Source organism: Mustela erminea, chromosome 3, assembly GCF_009829155.1.
Source record: "Mustela erminea isolate mMusErm1 chromosome 3, mMusErm1.Pri, whole genome shotgun sequence".
Lineage (NCBI taxonomy): Eukaryota > Metazoa > Chordata > Mammalia > Carnivora > Mustelidae > Mustela > Mustela erminea.
Window position 1 is genome coordinate 8,422,423 of NC_045616.1, and position 19,267 is coordinate 8,441,689.

Sequence of the window (19,267 nt, forward strand, 5' to 3'; positions counted from 1 at the left end):
AAGATGTCCGAGTCCTGGAGATCTGTGCAGCACAGTGCCCATAACTGATCATTCTGTGATGTGCACTAAATATTTACTAAAAGGTAGATCTTGTATTAAGTGTTCTTACCATACACACAAAAAAGTAATGATAAAATAACAACAATAATACAAGGATATTAGGAAACTTTGGGAGGAGATAAATGTGGTCTGGTGGAGGTGATGTTTTCACAAGCATATTCTCACTTCAGTAAGGTGGTTACAGACAGTGACAGGTGATGTGGAGAGCCTACTGCCTGCCAACGGCTTCCATCTGATGGCTTGAAGGCTGGTCAGGCTTTTGATCCTGTACTTGCCAGCCCTGGCAGAATCCTTTATCCCACTCAGAACCTTCCCATGGCCACTGGAGACCCAGAGGGAACATCCCTACCCCAATGGCCACTGAGGACAGTGCAGACATCTCTGACTACAGCCAGAAATAAGAACACTATTCATTTCGTTTAGAAAATCCAGCTATATAAGTAACTGTTAGTCTCTGGCTTTGTCTGTGATGCAAGCTTGTTCACTCCATGCTGAGGCCACATCCTTCCTTCTCCTGCTGGGCTGTGACCATTATAAATGCATCAAGTTTCCTCTTGGGCTGTTTCTGAGGCTGTCGTCTGGGTGAGTCCAGTTCTGTGGAGCTGCATGGCTGGAAAGATCTGGGGAGAAATGAGGAGGGGATGTTGAGGGCCAGAGTTGTCTTGGTTAATACACTAAGGATTTCTTCTGACCACTTCCAAGTCTGCCCTTCAGCAATGATTCTGGAAATTCCTTTTATGTTTCTCATTATTGGGCTCTGTGCATGTATGCAAGTGTGTATGTGTGTAGGGGCAGGGGGTGAGGGAAGTAGTGTACAGCTTATACCCACAACTGCATCAGATTTGCCAAGCACGCCCCCCACCCCCTGCCAAGGAGTGGATGTGTATGAGGAAATAAATGTCTTGGACACCAAGGGACACAGGAGGTAAAAGGATAGAGTGCATGAGACTTAGGGATAGGGGTCACAGAGGAGAGGTAGAGTCCTGGTGTGGGTGGAAAGACTGATGGAGGGGTACCTGGGAAGGTCTGTAAAACTGATGGATCTATCTGGACATGCCCCACCTCCCTTTCAAATGCGTAAGGAATGGACTTGGTGGTTGTGTGGAGCCAAAAGTGAGCGGCAAGATGAAGGTACAAGGAGAGGTGAGCATGCTTCAGTTTTCTTGCACACTCGCTGTGGTCACACTAAATTCCCATATGCACTGTTCCACAGCTCCATAGGCCCTCTATCTCCTGTTAACATCATTTATGGCTTCGGGTTGGTGTGCTTTCCCAAATTCAGTAATGTGAGGGGATTGATCCCAAACAAAGACAAAGTATTTATTAATCCAAAATATGGGAGACATAGAACAGAGAAAGACACAGTAGCTGACCTCTGCTCTTTGTGAACCCTAAGTCTATGTAGTAAAACAGATCATGAACTCTGTAACAAGATGCTGTGTGTGGTAAATGCTGCGAAAGTGCTTTTTTGCCTTTTAACCATCTATTTTATTGTCTTTGATCTTGATTGTTGGTATCTGACTAAGGAACCTAGGTATGTAGTGGATGATAGAGTCACACACATTTTCATGCTGTGAAAGTAGTATTTAACATAAGTTCAGAAATCAGTGAACCTGATCTAAATTCTGGTTTTGAACCACCCCCCCCTTTTGTTTTGAAACCCTGGGCAACTCACTTAATTTCTCCTAAGACTCAGTTCCTCTTCCATAAAGTGGGTCTAGGCCTATGTACTACCTCCCAGGGCTTTGCAAGAGTTAAGAAAACACATTAGTGCAGGGTCCTGCCCATGAGAGGTTCTCAGTAACCAAGAGTTCTACAATGACTATGATTGTTAATGTTGCCAGGAGACCTCAAGGAGGTGTTATGTGTTTATCATTCCCCCTATGCATCCCAAATGTCATCTCATTTGTTTCTATCTATCAATAGATGGATGGAAGTGCAGTCGAAGACCATTCCCTTCTCTGTGCATGTCCGTCTTCTCCTTTCTCTGTCTAGCCACGTGCTGCTCTATTACAATTATACTTACTCACTTCCTGGGTCAAAACAGAAACAGGGAACCAGAGCCTTTCAGTTGGGAGGAATAGAAAAGGCATATTTTCCATTCTGTCATTTTATAGATGAAGAAACAGAAGCTGAGGAAGAGTTTGTCCTAGAACATAGTCCAGGAAACAGTAAGAACAAAGTTCTCCCCGTGGTATGTTGAGGGGACATTGTGAAGCGGTTTGGGCATATAGTACTGTGGACATGATTGCGTTTGTAGGTTTAACTACTGTTTCTCTCTATAGGGACACCATTTTTCCATGGATCAGGACACACCCCTGAGTCAAGCCAACAGGAAAACGTTGTGGTGGGTATTTGGGTCACTTTTCAAAACTAAAGATGGCATCTAATTAAAGTTCAGTGTATATATATATATATATACATATATATATATGTATATATATATATTTTTTCCTTTGTATTGTGGGTTTTTCATGGTTTAGTTCTTTCTAAAGAGGATAGACTTTATTGAAGACTCTCCTTGCATGTGCACTGTTTTCACCATCCAGCTTCCTTGTGTGAATCTCTACACAAGGACCCTGAGAAAAGCCACAGATGAACATGACTAGTGTCCGTTGCAAGCTGGCCCGTTACCTGGAGGATCTGGAGGATGCAGACTTTAAGAAGTTCAAAATGCACTTACAAGACTATCCTTCTCAGAAAGGGTGCCGACCACTCCCTCGGAGTCAGACAGAGAAAGCCGACCACATGGATCTGGCCACTCTGATGATTGACTTCAATGGTGAGGAGAAGGCATGGGCCATGGCAGTGTGGATTTTTGCTGCAATCAACAGGAGAGACCTTTATGAGAAAGCTAAGAGGGATGCACCAGAGTGGGGTGAGTGGAAGGAAGACAGCATATTTTTAAAATCATAATAAAATTCATATAACATAAAATTACCTTTTTAAGCCATTTCTCAGCATACGTTTCAGCAGTGTTAAGCACATTCCTGTTGTGCAATCAATCTCTACTTTTCTTCATCTTGCAACACCCTGTGCCCATTAAACAACAATTCCTCTTTTCCCCTCCCCTCAGACCCTAGAACCACCACCTTCCGTCTCTATGAATTTAACTACTCTTGGTACTTATAAACTGCATGATAAAGTATTTGTCTGTTTGTATCTGGCTTACTTTATGTAGTATAAAGTCCTTGAGCCCCTTCCATGTTGTCACATATGACATGATTTCAGTCCTTTTTAAGGTAGAATAATATCCTGTGGTATGTGTATACCACATTTTGTTCATTTATTTATCCATCAGTGGACATTTAGATTGCTTCTAGTTTATTGTGAATAATGATGCTAGGAACATGAAGGTACAAACCTCTTTGAGACCCTGCTTTCAGTTCTTTTGATTATATGTTCAGAAGTAGAATTGTTGTATTATGTAGTGACTCTAGGTTTCATTTTTTGAGGAACCATCATAATGTTTTTTATAGGGGCTGCCCCATTTTGCACTTCCATCAACAGGGTACAAGGGTTCTAATTTTTCGTCATCATCACCAATGTTTATTTTATTTTATTTTTGTTTTGATACTAGTTATTCTAATGGGTGTGAGGTGATATCTCCTTGTGGTTTTGGTTTGCATTTCCCTATTGACTACTGATACTGAATGACTTTTCATGTGCTTGTTCACCATTTGTTTATCTTTGGAGAAATGTCTATTCAACTTTTCCCCATATTTTAATTGGGTTATTTTTTTTGTTGTTGACTTATAAGGGTTTTTTATATATCCTGGATACTAACACTATCAGATATATGATTTGCAAATGTTTTCTCCCATTCCATGGATTACCATTTCATCTGTTGATGGTATTTTTTGATGCAATGAAGTTAGTATGTTTGTTTTTCGATAATTCCTTTTACCATCTTGGCTTTATCCTCTGTTTTCTTCTCATGATAGTGCTATGAGAAGTTGGAGAAAAACGGTTTTCTTTTTTCTAGTTTCTTTAAAAATGAAACTAGAATGAAATGAAATGAAATTTTCTTTAAAAATGAAAGTCAGGGCTCACCTACCCCTAGGACTATGGAGATGCTAGGAGTGAAGTTTTTATTCTTTTGGCTTGGTGTTCAGATCATGGGAAGAGCACAAGCAAGGGCTCAGAGGAATCTAGAAAATCACAGGATGGTGATGTTGAACTAGTTGAAAAGAGGAATAAAAATGGAAAAGCAGATTAGGAGAAGCAGGGTGAGTGGAGCAGCAATATGGGTGAAATGAGGGAGAGACACATGACATGGAGGCATGAGGCAGGGGTGCACGGTAGGTGGATGTTATAAACAAATTGCATATAATAACACAATTATGATTGTGTCAGTGCTTATATACTAGCTAACCAAATTTAAGTTACAGAAGTGAGTTTACTAAGCAGTTTTTACGGATTTTCATCATTCCTCATAAAAACACCACAAAACTGGCATTTTACCTTTTTTTTTTTTTTTTTTTGTAGTCTGTACACGCCCAGGGCTTGAACTCACAATCTCTAGATCAAGAGTTTCATGGCCTACCAACTATACCAGCCAGCAACCTTCAGGCTGCACTTTCGAAAGAACTTTCAATTTCATTACTAAACGAAGTACACCAGTCACGAAAAGACAAATGCAGTATGATTCTGTTTGTAATAGGTACTAGAGTAGATAAATTTATAGACAAGAAGTGGTTGCCAGGGGCTGCCGAGTAGGGACTGGGGAATTTTTAATGGCTATAGAATTTCAGTTTTGCAAATAAAAGATAATTCTGGAGGTCAACCAACCACGTAAAGTGAGCCTGAAAGAGATTTTGGTTGCTTGTGGTTCTCTTTCAGTCAGAGCCAAGGCCTGGGTTCAATGTTGGGTGTGTCTTTGGCTGGAATCTGGCTCTTAACCACTAGGCTATTTTGGCTTCTGTAACTGGGCTATGAGATGGAAGAATTATACCTAGTAAGAAGTTTGTTTGTCTTTTGCTGGGGAGGACCAGATTATAGGGTAAGGCTTTAGATAAGAATTAAGTCATGATTTTGGCATGAGTTAATGTTTAGATTTTGTTTTGTAATTGGGGTCACCAATAGCTTTTGCATTCAGACTGAGTAGACGCCTACCAGGAATCCTTTATGTTGATATTGGGTTCATCTCCCAAATATTTCCCCTGGTGCTTAGCACTCATTCTTTTGTACCTCAGTTTCTCCAGTGAAGTGCCTCCTCTTTAGGATGTGTAATTTAGTGACTGCTTAGATCTATGATTCTTTTTTAAAGATTTATTTATTTATTTATTTGACAGAGAGAGATCACAAGTAGGCAGAGAGGCAGGCAGAGAGAGAGAGAGGAGGAAGCAGGCTCCCTGCCGAGCAGAGAGCCCGATGCGGGACTCGATCCCAGGACCCCGAGATCATGACCCGAGCCGAAGGCAGCGGCTCCACCCACTGAGCCACCCAGGCGCCCCCCAGATCTATGATTCTTAACTGTAGATGCATGTTGGAGCTTTCAAAATATAATAGTGCATGTGCACCCGAATGTTTATAGCAGCAATGTCCACAATAGCCAAACTATGGAAAGAACCTAGATGTCCATCAACAGATGAATGGATAAATAAGTGGTAGTATGTGTATATATATATATATATACACATATATATGTATATATATATGCATGCATATACACAATGGAATACTATGCAGCCATCAAAAGAAATGAAATCTTGCCATTTACGACGACATGGATGGAACTAGAGGTTATTATGCTTAGCGAAATAAGTCAATCAGAGAAAGACAACTGTCATATGATCTCCCTGATATGAGGAAGTGGAGATGCAACATGGGGGGTTGGGGGGAAGGAAAAGAATAAATGAAACAAGATGGGATTGGGAAGGAGACAAACCATAAGTGACTCTTAATCTCACAAAATAAACTGAGGGTTGCTGGGGGAAGGGAGGTCGGGAGAGGGTGGTTGGATTATGGACATTGGGGAGGGTATGTGCCATGGTGAGTGCTGTGAAGTGTGTAAACCTGGCGATTCACAGACCTGTACCCCTGGGGATAAAAATACATTATATGTTTATAAAAAAATAAAAAATATATAATGGTGTTGGTCACACCTTGGATAGACTGAAAAATATTTACTGGGGGTAGAGCTTTTTAAAAACTTCCTAGGTGAATTTCAAGTCAGTAGGGATTATGAACCACTGAGTTAAACAAACCAGCTTGACAATTCTGTCTTGAAGACTCAGAATGTGTGTATGATTAATCCAGGCATTTGGGGGCAGGGGAGGAGGAGAATCCTGCTGGCCCATAACCATTTTGGGGATATTTAGATATTTAGTGTGGGGATGGCCTCAAAACCAGGGCACCAAGGGAAGTTTGCCAAAAACAAAGGATAGGAGAAACCTTGCCTATCTCATGTGTTTGCTGATTGATTTCTGAGCCTGGGAGAGATCCTGAGACTGGATACTGCGGGCACACAATGCTAACTGGGTAAGTGATAGTGACATCCATTGCTTTGAAATTAGGAGTGCACAAATGCCACAAACTGGATGTTAAACTGTACACCTGTCATCTGAAGTTCAAAGCTATGTTTTTGTTTGCAAGATGTCTGGGATAGTGACTTTGAGCTGTGCCAGGTGTTGAGTACTGGGTGTCAATTACATCATCTTATTCAGGAGTCCTGATTTTTAACTTTGTATTTCTTTTTTTTTTCTTTCTTTCTTTCTTTTTTTTTTTGTTCTTCCAGATAATGTATATGTGGTATGCCAGGAAGAAAGCCTTGAAGAAGAGTGGATGGGTTTATTGGGGTACCTAACCAGAATCTCTATTTGTAAAAAAAGGAAAGGTAAGCAATGAGGGTAGTGCTTCCTATTGCATTTGGAAACCCAGTTTTGGAAGCTGAGAAGCTTGATCATTCTAAATGTTACTTCTCCTTGGTGAGCAAAGGCCCATTTCAGGAAATCCACTAGAGCTGAAAAACAGATCAGTGTTCACATGGCTCCTTGTAGTCCCAGAACCAAGTGGAGGTGATTGAGTGTCTCAGGTTCTAAAAGGTATGGGATGCAGACTACCTAAAGGAATATAACTGAATAAGAGGAAAAAAAAAAACCAAATAAGAAGGATTTTCTGGCAAGTGACAGTACCTATGGCACTTTGCTGTTCTCCTGGTCAACTGTGTATAGGAAGATTTTGACATCCTAGATTTTCTCGGGCTGTCCATACCCACAGTGAAGAGAATGTGCATCTCCCTTTCCTTAGCTCTGTTCATCACTCCCTCTGGACCACAGATCCTTGTTGATAGCTCATGTATGCTTGGACTTCTCCCAAATACTACCTTTCTGTCTTTACCCCAGATTACTGTAAGAAGTACAAAAAACACGTGAGGAGCAGATTCCAATGTATTAAAGACAGGAATGCCCGTCTAGGTGAGAGTGTGAACCTCAACAAACGCTACACCAGGCTGCGTCTTGTCAAAGAACACCAGAGCCAACAGGAGAGGGAGCATGAACTCCTGGCCATTGGCAGGACTTCAGCCAGGATGCTGGACAGCCCTGTGAGTTCCCTGAATATGGAATTGCTGTTTGAGCCTGATGACCAACACTCAGAGCCTGTTCACACGGTGGTATTCCAGGGAGCGGCAGGCATTGGGAAAACAATACTGGCCAGGAAGATCATGTTGGATTGGGCATCAGAGAAAATTTACCAGGACAGGTTTGACTATTTGTTTTATATCCACTGTCGGGAGGTAAGCCTCGGGACACGGAGGAGCCTGGGGGACCTGATTGTCAGCTGCTGCCCTGATCCAAACCCACCCATATATAAGATTGTGAGCAAGCCTTCCAGGATTCTCTTCCTCATGGATGGCTTCGATGAGCTGCAGGGTGCCTTTGATGAGCACACAGAGACTCTATGCACAAACTGGCAGAAGGTGGAGCGGGGAGACATTCTCCTGAGCAGCCTCATCAGAAAGAGGCTCCTTCCTGAGGCCTCTTTACTCATCACCACAAGACCTGTGGCTCTGGAGAAACTGCAGCATTTGCTGGACCGTCCCCGTCATGTGGAGATCCTGGGTTTCTCAGAGGCCAAAAGAAAGGAATATTTCTTTAAGTATTTTTCAGATGAGCAACAAGCCACAGAGGCCTTCAGGCTGATTCAGGAGAATGAGGTCCTCTTCACCATGTGCTTTATCCCCTTGGTCTGCTGGATTGTATGCACTGGGTTAAAGCAGCAGATGGACAGTGGCAAGAGTCTTGCCCAGACATCCAAGACCACCACTGCTGTGTATGTCTTCTTCCTCTCCAGTTTGTTGCAGTCTCATGGAGAGAACCAGAAACACCAAGTCTCTGCCAACATCCGGGGTCTCTGCTCACTGGCTGCAGATGGAATCTGGAATCAGAAAATCCTGTTTGAAGAGTGTGACCTTAGGAACCATGGCCTTCAGAGGGCTGATGTGTCTGCTTTCTTGAGGATGAACCTATTCCAAAAAGAAGTGGACTGTGAGAAATTCTACAGCTTCATTCACATGACTTTCCAGGAGTTCTTTGCTGCCATGTACTACCTGCTGGAAGAGGAGGAACAGGGAGAGTTGAGGCACCTGCCATGGAGAAGTTCCAAGCTTCCCAACCGAGACGTGACTGTCCTTCTTGAAAACTACGGCAAATTTGAAAAGGGATATCTGATCTTTGTTGTCCGTTTCCTCTTTGGCCTTGTAAACCAGGAGAGAACCTCCTACTTGGAGAAAAAACTGAGTTGCAAGATCTCTCAGCACATCAGGCTGGAACTGCTAAAATGGATTAAAGAGAAAGCCAAGGCCAAGAATCTTCAAATCCAGCCCAGCCAGCTGGAATTGTTCTACTGTTTGTATGAGATGCAAGAGGAGGATTTTGTACAAAAAGCCATGGGCCATTTCCCCAAAATTGAGATCAGTCTCTCCACCAGAATGGACCATGTGGTTTCTTCCTTTTGTATTGAGAACTGCCACAGCGTGGAATCACTTTCCCTGAGGCTGCTTCATAACTCCTCAAAGGAGGAGGAGGAGGAAGAGGAGGAAGAAGGGGAAATGCAGCTCTCTGAGGTGGATCACTGTGTCCGCCTAGATCCTCATGCTGCCTGTACTCACCGGTAAGGTGATTTGCCTTCAGGTAGGTATTAGAATGGTAGGGCTGCCCTCCGCCATCTAGCCACCTTTCTCTGGGCATTTGTTCTTTCTGCCTGCTTCTTAACTGTCTTTACAATATGGTTGCCATAGCTACATAATAATACCACCACCCCCCATTTCTACCAGACTCCTTCAGTGGCAGAGATGGACAAGTAGAGGAAAGGGAGGTGGATAAATGGATGAGGAGAAAAGCCAATGAAGAAAATAAGCAAGTGTTTGGTAGATGCCAACTCAGTGCAAGGTATTATGTGGGTTACAGAGTTGAATAAAAATGTAAACTCAAAATGCTTGCAGTCGACTTGGGGCTCTACTGCATAGTATTCAGTTAACACACAAGGAGCCAAACAACCCCAGTGACTGTCCCAGGAACACAGAGGACAGAAAGCCTTTAGTTCTGGGTGCTGGGGGGAGGTTTATCAGAGGAGTAAGTATTGAGCCTGCCTTGAAGGACTGGTAGGATGTGGGTGAGTGCAGGAGAAGTTAAAGGGATTCTAGCAGTAGAGTCTGGTGTCTGAGGAACAATGTACATAGGAGACTATGCCAAGGGACATGGCTTCATTGGAACAGATATAATAAGGGAAAATTGAGGGATATAGGCCTGGGAAGGAGAGGGTGCTTTTAAGCTCCTGCACTGTGTTTACAACCAGGAAGTCACCAACAGCTCCCTCTTTGGGGTCTGTTCAGTAATGTAGGAGATCAGAGGCGAGTTGCTATGTTGGGACAGCAATGCAGTTCAGTTACCTGACCTCTGAAGTCCCTGCTTGGGAACTGCCACAGCTACGGTGGGAGGGTGGATAGTCTATGAAAGCTTGGGTTTAACCTGCACAGAAAGCACTTGATACGGGATAAAATTAAGGAGAAAGGGGACTGGCCTTTCCACCAAGAATAATAAATTTTCAGCTCCTTCTTTCATCCTTGGCATCACTAGCAGGATGACCTTTTAATTTATCATTTGGTCATCCAGGACCTCCTGCTGGGGCTTCAGTGGTGATGAAGACCCAGGCCTTGCTCATAGAAACTTAAGGTTCAATTGTGGGGATATCTGGGAAAAAAGGACAGACAGTGGAGAGGATGGGCTATGGCAAGAACACATATAGAATGCGCCAGAAACACATGGTGGGAAGCCCTTGAACAGCTGGACTCTGACACATGGAGTATGAGAAACCTGAGTGTGGGCAAGGGGCAACTCAAACAGAGGGAACAGTGGGTTCAGAGGGCAGAGGCTGGGGAAACAATTATGTCCCTATGATGGCAAATGATTCAGAAAACCTAGAGAGGGTGAGAGAAAGGTAATGAGGGAAGGAAGCACATCTGTCTCTTAGGGCCCTAAAAACTATGTTGGAAAGAAACCTGATCAAGATTACAGAGCTATAAAGAAGGCTGGCAGAGACTTGAATTAAAACTCCTGATGAAAAGCCTGATGCCCATTTGATTGGGTGACAGTTACCTTCTTCTGAGGGCAGGAGCTTGCTTTGTGTGTTCCAGAACCTTCTGAAGGCCAGCAGCATGGATATCCCACCCCATGCTGTCAAAAGTGCAGAATTGCAGGCACAATCTTAGACACACAGAGCCAGAATCTGTATTCTTACAAGGACTGCATGTTGGAACCATGTGGAAGTCTTAAAACTATTGATATACTTGGTCCTGCCTCAGAGATTCTGACTTTAGTCCTATGGTGTGGCCTGGCTCTCTTTTGAGAACATTGGTGATGCTATTATGCAGCCAATGTGAGATCTGAGATCTGGATCTCACAGTGTAGTCTCTGGATCACTTAACAGAAAACAAGGCCTTGGGCAGGACAGCTGTCTGATGACAGAGGGAGGAGAAAGACATCTGAGGGAGGTACTGGAGGGTGTGCCAAGGCAGCCAGTCACAGACTCATGCTGTTTCCATAATAAGGTATGCAGGACAGTCTTACCATGGCCCCCTGGTCTTTGTCATTCCTTAGTAGGCAATTTTTGGTTCTGTGAGTCAGTTCTTAATCCTTGGGGAGTCTTTGAACTGGGGCCAGACACTCCTGATTTTCTTTTCTTTCTTCCTTCCCTACAATTTCAGGTTGGTGAATTGTTATGTCACTCTCAGCCTTTGGCAGGGGCTTTTCTCAGTCCTAAGCACTAACTCACTGAACCTCACTGAACTGAACCTCAGTGACAATGCTCTGGGGGACCCAGGGGTACAGGTGTTATGTGAAATGCTCCAGCGACCCGGCTGTAATATTCGGAGACTGTGGTAAGAAACTGTGTGTGTGTGTTTGTGTGTGCACGCATATCTGTGAGTGACACAGAGAGCAGAGTGGAGGAAGACCTCAGGGTCCAGATCAATGGTTTGTTAATTTTCTAGGGCTGCTGTAACAAAGTACCAGAGAAAAAGAAGCTTGAACAATAGAAATTCATATTCTCATAGTCCTGGAGTCTGGAAGTCCAAGCTGAAGGTGTCAGCAGGATTGGTTTCTCCTGAGTTTCTCTTTTTGGCTTGTAGATGGTGGTCTTCTCCCTAAGTCTTCATGTGGTCTCTGTGTTCGTGTCTGATTTCCTAAAGGATACCAGTTATGTTGGATTGGGGCCTGTCCTCATGACTTCATTTAAGGGTCTAAAACCTGATCTCCAAATATAGTCACAATTCTGAAATCCTAGGGATTAAGACTTCAACATATTATATTTTTTGGGGGGGGTGGACACAGTTCAGCCCATAACAAGTAGGAAAGTAAAATGGATTGGAGGTCACTTGTTTAGAAAGCTTCAAATAGGGAAGAATGATGGGGAACTGAAAGTAAGCCATTTCTTGGTGATAGGACAAAAAGTGCATGGCCCTCAATACCTTCTGTTTCCTCACTGGCTCTCATCACGGCTGAGAATTGGAGAGTTTCATCATATACAATGTCTACCTGTGCTGGACCCCATCAAAACATTTCATATAGGTTGAAATGTCACGGAGAATCTCTTTCAGCTTTCTTAATAAAGAGTGCTTGCTCTGGACTCACACTGTGAATCAGACTCCCATTCCCCAAGATAATACATGAGTGTCTGGGCCATCCTACAAACACTCTTCCATCACACATCTGCATTTTTTATGAGCTACATAGCCAGCACTAAAGCCCATCCCTCCAGGGTGTTTTCATACATCCTTTTCTTGATCATTATACCCACCCTAACACCAACTTTATCAATTTTATTTCCTATACAAACCAGTAGCCCAGGCCCAGTAACCATGACTGTTTGCCATGATATTGCAATACAATTCAAGATCATGGGACAGAATTTGTGTTCATCTTTCCACTGTTCCTACAATGTCTGGACAAGTGTCTTAGCACACATCAGTGCTCAAAAATACATACTGAGTGACTACTGACTGGTTTTCCCACATCCACCCTTACCACCTTCCTATTCTCCATATAGCACCAACCTATTCTCCATACAGAAGTCAGAGGGTTATTTAGAAAATTCTACTTTAATTATGTCATTCCCTTGCTTGAATGCTTTCTCTTTGTTCTTTTGATAAGTTACAAATCCTCCTCTTGCCTTCAAGGCTCTGGCTGCTTTGGGCTCCTTGCCTTCTCTATCCCATGCCAGTCTTCCCACTATCCTGCTGGGTGCCCCTGTGTGATTCCATAGAGTGAGACACAAATAGAGAGACATGGGTGATGATGAGATATTTTGCAAGTAAATAGAGGTTTAGTCATGCGTTCAGCTCTAGTTGGTGTGAAGATAGGGGTATAAAGGAAGATGTTAACAGGCTCTAGGATGATGAAGTATTCATCTGGAAAGAAGAATCAACATTCTTAGTCCTCTGACACAGGCACTCCTAGTTGTTGTTGTGGATGATGGTGATAATGGTGTCTTTGTGTGTGTCTGTGTGTGTGTTGGGGGGAGTTGTAAATCAAATCAAGAAACAGAGCTTCCTGCTATTTTGGTGTAGGTGGAGGGCTGGAATTTAATCATTAAACAGAACAATGGAGACAAGATTGACAGAGAAGTAGATAAGTTAAAAACCCCAGAGAGATCAGTGTCCACCTGAGGGATTTTTGCAGTGAAGAACATGTGATACAGAGGTGGGACACAGATTTACCTCCTTTTTCATTTATAAAACAGGGACATGCCTGTATATATTGTAGAGCTGACCATTATTTATGGAGGGAGTTCACTGACATACTCAGTGGTTGTGGTCCCAGGCTATGAGTTCATAAGCCTGGGAACTAACTTCACAATAAGTCTCAGCCTGCATGTAGGAGTTCTGGTAAGATCATACTCTCACCTAACTTCTTTCCTTAAAATTTTCCCTTTGTAACATGAGACCACAAATTGCCCCAGTTGGTGCTGAAAACTGGCATAGACCAGAAGGCAGTGTCAGAGAAGCAGCCTTTGTTCTGATGCTTTCTGCTTCTGTACTTGGCATGAAGGTTGGGGCGGTGTTGCCTTTCCCATCACTGCTGCTTCAACATCTCCTCAGTCCTGAGCAGCAACCAGAAGCTGATGGAATTGGATCTGAGCCACAACACCCTGGGAGACTTTGGAATTAGACTTCTTTGTGTGGGGCTGAGGCATCTATTCTGCAATCTGAAGAAGCTTTGGTGAGTCTGAGCTATTTTCCTTCAGGTAACATGAGCTGTGGCTTCCGGGATCTATGATGCGCTACAGTTTTAGCATGAGAATAGACTTTACTGCTCAGAAGATTTCCAGGTGTTTATCAGTAATTCATTCAGTTAGTGTTTGTTGTGGGAAGAGCCATATACTAAGTCTTAGAAATGAACTTAAGTAATCCAACAAATCATGCTCACTTTTAAGGTATTTACAGTCAAGCTGAGAAAATACAACCAGTGTAATGCATTGCTCCAGGAGAGTTTTGGGACTTTATGACAAGCTCTTGGTCTCCACACAAAACAGAAAAGAGGTGTTAACACACTTGATCTTTTATGAAGCCCTTCACTAAATGTTTCTGGGAGACTTAATTTTTGAATAAGAGAAAGCACTTGAAAATGGTAGGGCCAATTCACACCCATTAGGATGGCTATTATAAACAAACAAAACAAAACAAAAGATAAGTGTAGGTGAGGAGAAATTGGAACCATCATAATGGCTGGTGGGAATGTAAAATAGTATAGCTGGTATGTTAGTTCCTCAAAGTGGACATAGAATTACCGTATGATCCAGCAATTTCACTTCCAGGTATATAAAAAGCAGTGTAATCAGGGATCCAAACCTGTATTTGTACACTTGTGTCCATAGCAGCATTATTCACAATAGCCAGAAAGTAGAAACAACTCAAATACCCATGGATGAATGAATGGATTAAACATGTGGTAAGGGGGTGGGGTTGGGGGTAGAAGAATGTGGTAGATATATGCATACAGCCTTCAGGAGAATTCAGACACATGCTGCAACATGGATGCATCTTGAAAACATTATACTAATTAAAATAAGCCATACACAAAAGGGCAGAAATGTGTGATTCCACTTACAGGAATGACCTAAAATAATCAAATTCATACAGGCAAAAAATAGAATAGTGGGTCCTGGGGGCTGGGGGAGAGAGGAGTGAGGAGTTAGTGTTCAGTATGTACTAAGTTCCAGTTTGGAAAGATGAAAACCTTCTGGAGATGGATGGTGGTCACAGTTATACAACAATGAGAAGGTAACTTAAATGCTACTGAATTGTACACTTAAGGATTACAATGGTAATTTTTATGTTATGTATATTTTACCACAATAAAAAAAAGTATAGGGAGCTGATAAGATGGAGTATTGGCATGGGCTTGGAAGGTGTTTACTTGCTATTACACCAAACAAAAGGAAATAAATAGTTAATATACAGTTTGGACACTCTTCCTGTGTGTGGAAAGGACTAGAAGCAGCATTGGAGCAAATGCTTCCATGACTCACAGACAGTGAGGTGAGAGAAATGTCTGACATTCTGCCATCTTTATGGAAGGTTGGTCAGTTGCTGTCTCACATCAGCATGTTGTGAGGACCTTGCATCCGTCCTGAGCACCAACCAGTCCCTGACCAGACTCTACTTGGGGGAAAATGCCTTGGGAGATGCAGGAGTTGGAATTCTATGTGAAAAAGCAAAGCATCCACAATGTAAGCTGCAGAAACTGGGGTAAGTCTTCATTGGTATCTCAGTAGAAATCAGCTTCTCTTCACGATGTATTGCTTGGGAAACATGGATGAGGGTCGTTCTATAGTAGGATGATCAGACAGAGTTGAGGGTAGAGAATGGAGGAGACAGTATATGAAGTCGTTGGAATACTAGATACTACTTTCTACTAGTAAGTTATTTATGACTATAGAACCTAAAGAAACCTTAGGGATTGCTCAGCTCAATCCCCCACTGAGGGAAACCATTGTTTTCTCAGACATTCACATGGATAGTTACTGGTTTCATGTGTGGACTCTTCCAAGCACACCAGCCATTGCTGCACATGTGGCCACTGCAGTAAGAGAGAGTTCTTATTTCTACATAACACCTTTGGTTTCTGTGTGTTGGTCCTTGCTCTGCTACGCAGGACTCTGCTGAGAGATATTTATCTCAGTTCCCCAGAGACAATACTCACATTCTAGGCCTTCTCCTCTCTTGCCTGGACATCTCTAAATTCTCAAGAAGGATATAGCTTCACGCCTTCACCTACATAGTCATGTTGTCCTAGGGAAGGGCTGTTCTGTTCGTGTCCCTATTTGAAGTACATTGCCCAGACCTGAACCTGATACTCCTAGAGATGTATGGTGGAATTTTCACCTCCTGTGGCAGGGCCCTGTAACTGTCACAGAGGGAGCCTCTGATTTTCTTGTGTTTCTGGCAGTCACATCAGATCACAAGTTCAAATTGGAATTCTGTAGTACATAATAATGTGAAATTCTGGTGTGTTTTCTAACATTAACACCCAAATCTCTGCAGACTTCCAACTAGGTGCCGTACAAGTCAATTCAGTTTTGACACTATCTACTCAGGGGTAGTGCGGACCCCACAGGTTAAGAACCTAGTCCTACATGTTCCCACACTGGCAATATCAGATATCATCGCAAGTAGTGGCACAGGTTACTTGCACTTCTTTCTTTATGACCTGGGGGTTTTTACACCCCCCTCCTCAGGTTTTAAAGTTTGCTAGGACCCCTCACAGAAATCAGGGAAACACAACTTACAGTTACATTTATTATAAAAGATATTATAAAAAATACATATAAACAGTGATACAGGGTGAAGTCGAGAAGGGTCCGGAGCACAGGGACACTTGTCCCCATGTATTTGGGGCATTTCACCCTCCCAGCAACAGATGCATTCACCAACCCATAAGGTCCTCATTGTTTAAGAGATTTTATAGAGTTTGATCAGCCTTCCTCCTTTCTGCCTCCTCAGGGTTGGTGGATGGGTTGAAAGTTCCACCTCACCAACTGCGTGATCATTCTGGTGACCAGCCCCATCCCAAGGCTATCTGTGGGACCCACCTTCAGTCACCTCATTACTACAAACTTACCTGTGATCAGAAAGGGCTCTTTTGAATAGGAAAAGAGGCTGCTTCACTTAGGACATTTCAAGGGTTTTAGAAGCTCTGTGCAGAAACTGGGGACAAAGACTAAATGTATTTCTCATTATGACACACAAAATATCTACTGATAATCATGTAGTTAAACATGTATCATGGCTTTTCCATGATCATTTTACATGGATTATCTCAGCTGACCTCATAAAAATTATGCCAAGTAGATATTAGTGTCTCTAACTCAAATAGGAACAAATGAGGCCAAGAGAGCTTAAGACCTTTTCCCAAGGACACTTGGATAGAAGGCAGTGGAACCCATGAAGACACAGCCCAGTGTAACCCCCTGCCTGTTGCCTTAACACTAGTGCAATACTGAGTCATGAGTCTTGCTGTCAGGTTTTCTATGGGGCATTTACATCCCTGTCTGGGCCTCACAATCTTATCTTTTTTTGGACAGATTGCTTAGGCATTTTTGAATTGTGATTCTGTCAATGTTATCTCTACCTACAACAAGCAAACTGTAAATGTCTTCATTGACATTACTGATATGAATACCAACCATATCAGCACCAAGACAAATATAACAGAAAGGGTCTTTAATGAGGAATAATACATTAATTCATCATTACAACCTGCATAGGTTCACAACACTCTGATATCCTTCTATCTGTCCCATCAACCCATCCTCAGATATCACCGCATCTCTTTCCTTGGAAAGCCCTGTCTTCAACGTCTCCATATCCTCTCCTTCTTACTCTACCTCAGCAGTTTGGCTTCTGCTACTCCCTATTTGTTCAACAGACATATTTTGGCTCCTTTATTTCTGGGCATGCTGGAGGCTCACTTGTAGTTGCTGACAGTGGCAGTGAGTAAGACAGACCAAGAGTCATTTTTCACAAATATTGGTAGAACAGGCAACAGACACTAGACAATAGACAAACAATATACAGTACATGCAAGTGACATAATAAAACTGGAGTTGACAGTAAAAGTCTGCTTTCTTGTCCAAGTGTTCCTCAAATGCCTCTTGAGTGACGTGGGATCAAGTACTTAGTGAAGTGAAAGTATGAGTGGTGAAGGAGTCAGGAAAAAACAAACAAACAAACAAATGAAAAACAAAACCCAAAGGAAAAATAGAAGGAAGAGGTCCAGAACATAGACTCTCAGTTGGTCCTCAGTGATCCTGGTTCTGACGTATACATCCTTCCCAGTCTCTATTTTCATTGACATCTGTTGCCTTTAATTCTCCTCATTTTCCTGAAACTATTCTCTCTTATTTTTGGGGAATTGCTCATTCTTTCCTGTGAATTCTAAAACTTCTCCTTCTCTGGGTCCTGCATTGACTTCTCATCCTGTGGTCTGGGGAATTTCACCACTGGTTTTCTTTTTTACTGATGTTTGTACACTCTCTGGGAACTTTTATATGCCACTTAGCCTCAAAAACAATGTGTACAGAGGTGGCTCTGAAAAATTGTCTTAAACCCAGGTATTGTTCATTAACTTTTCTTTTTTAATAGATTTTCGTACCTTAGAGCAGTTTTAGATTCACTGAGGATTGAGGGGAAGGTACTGAGATTTCCTATATGCCTTCTGCCCCCTTACATGCATAGTCTCCCTGTTATCAACATCGGTGACCACAGTGGTACATTTATTACAGTTAAAGACTTAATGGCATATCATTATCACACAAAGTGCACAGTTTATATCAGAATTCACTCTCAGTTATGTACATCATATGAGTTTGGGCAAGTGTATAATGACATGTATCTACTACTGTAGTATCACAGAAAGTAGTTTCATTGTCCCCAAATTTTTTGTGTTTGGACTATTCATCCATCCCTTTTGCTAATTCCAACCAACGACTGTTTTTTGCTTTTTAATTGAAGAAGAGTTAACATAAAATGTTATATTAATTTTAGGTGTACCACAAAGTGATTTGGCAATTCTATACATTATGCTATGCTTACCATGATAAATACAGTCACCATCTGTCAGCATGCAAAGTTATTACAATTTTATTGACTATATTCTCTATGCTGCACTTTTTGTCCTCATCACTAATTTATTTTTTAACCACAAGTTATCCCCTTCACCTATTTTGCTTTCTCATTTGTCTCCATCTCCATTTGTCTCCATTTTGTTCATGGAACCACCAGTTTGTTCCCTGTATTTATGATTCTGTCTCTGTTTTTTGTTGATTTCTTGTTTTGTTTTGTTTTTTAGATTCCATATATATATCATGTGATATATTAAATAGGATCATTTTCTCAATTTCTCTTTCTGTTCCATTATTAGTGTATAGAAATGCAACCAATTTCTGTATATTAATTTTGTATCCTGCAACTTTACTGAATTCATTTATCAGTTCAAATAGTTTTTTTGTTGTATTCTTTAGGGTCTATAGTATCATGTGATTGGCAAATAATGAAAATCTTTCTTTTTCCTTACCACTTTAGATTCCTTTTTTTTTTTTCTTGTCTGATTCCTGCAGCTAGGACTTCCAGTAACATGTTGAATAACAGTGGTGGGAGTGGCAATCTTTTCTCATTCCTGGTCTTAGAGGAATTCTCAGTTTTTCACAA

At 42.1% G+C, this 19,267-nt stretch overlaps 1 protein-coding gene across 14 annotated transcripts in view; it reads left to right on the top strand.

Annotated features, from left to right (window-relative positions):
- The first annotated feature begins 582 nt into the window (after positions 1-582).
- NLRP3 (NLR family pyrin domain containing 3) overlaps positions 583-19,267 on the top strand; it is a 46,355-nt gene continuing 27,670 nt past the window's right edge. Inside the window, exons 1-10 of one of the 14 annotated variants that reach the window (XM_032335144.1) lie at positions 583-642; positions 1,143-1,203; positions 2,178-2,231; positions 2,346-2,407; positions 2,761-2,938; positions 6,800-6,898; positions 7,407-9,174; positions 11,267-11,440; positions 13,608-13,778; positions 15,137-15,307. In XM_032335144.1, the coding sequence (XP_032191035.1) occupies positions 598-642; positions 1,143-1,203; positions 2,178-2,231; positions 2,346-2,407; positions 2,761-2,938; positions 6,800-6,898; positions 7,407-9,174; positions 11,267-11,440; positions 13,608-13,778; positions 15,137-15,307 (2,783 nt within the window). In that variant the 5' untranslated portion in view covers positions 583-597. Of the gene's footprint in view, positions 643-1,096; positions 1,204-2,103; positions 2,255-2,345; positions 2,408-2,609; positions 2,939-6,799; positions 6,899-7,406; positions 9,175-11,266; positions 11,441-13,607; positions 13,779-15,136; positions 15,308-19,267 lie in introns of those variants that run through there. The other 13 variants (XM_032335147.1, XM_032335155.1, XM_032335154.1 and 10 more) reach the window with 13 other exon arrangements.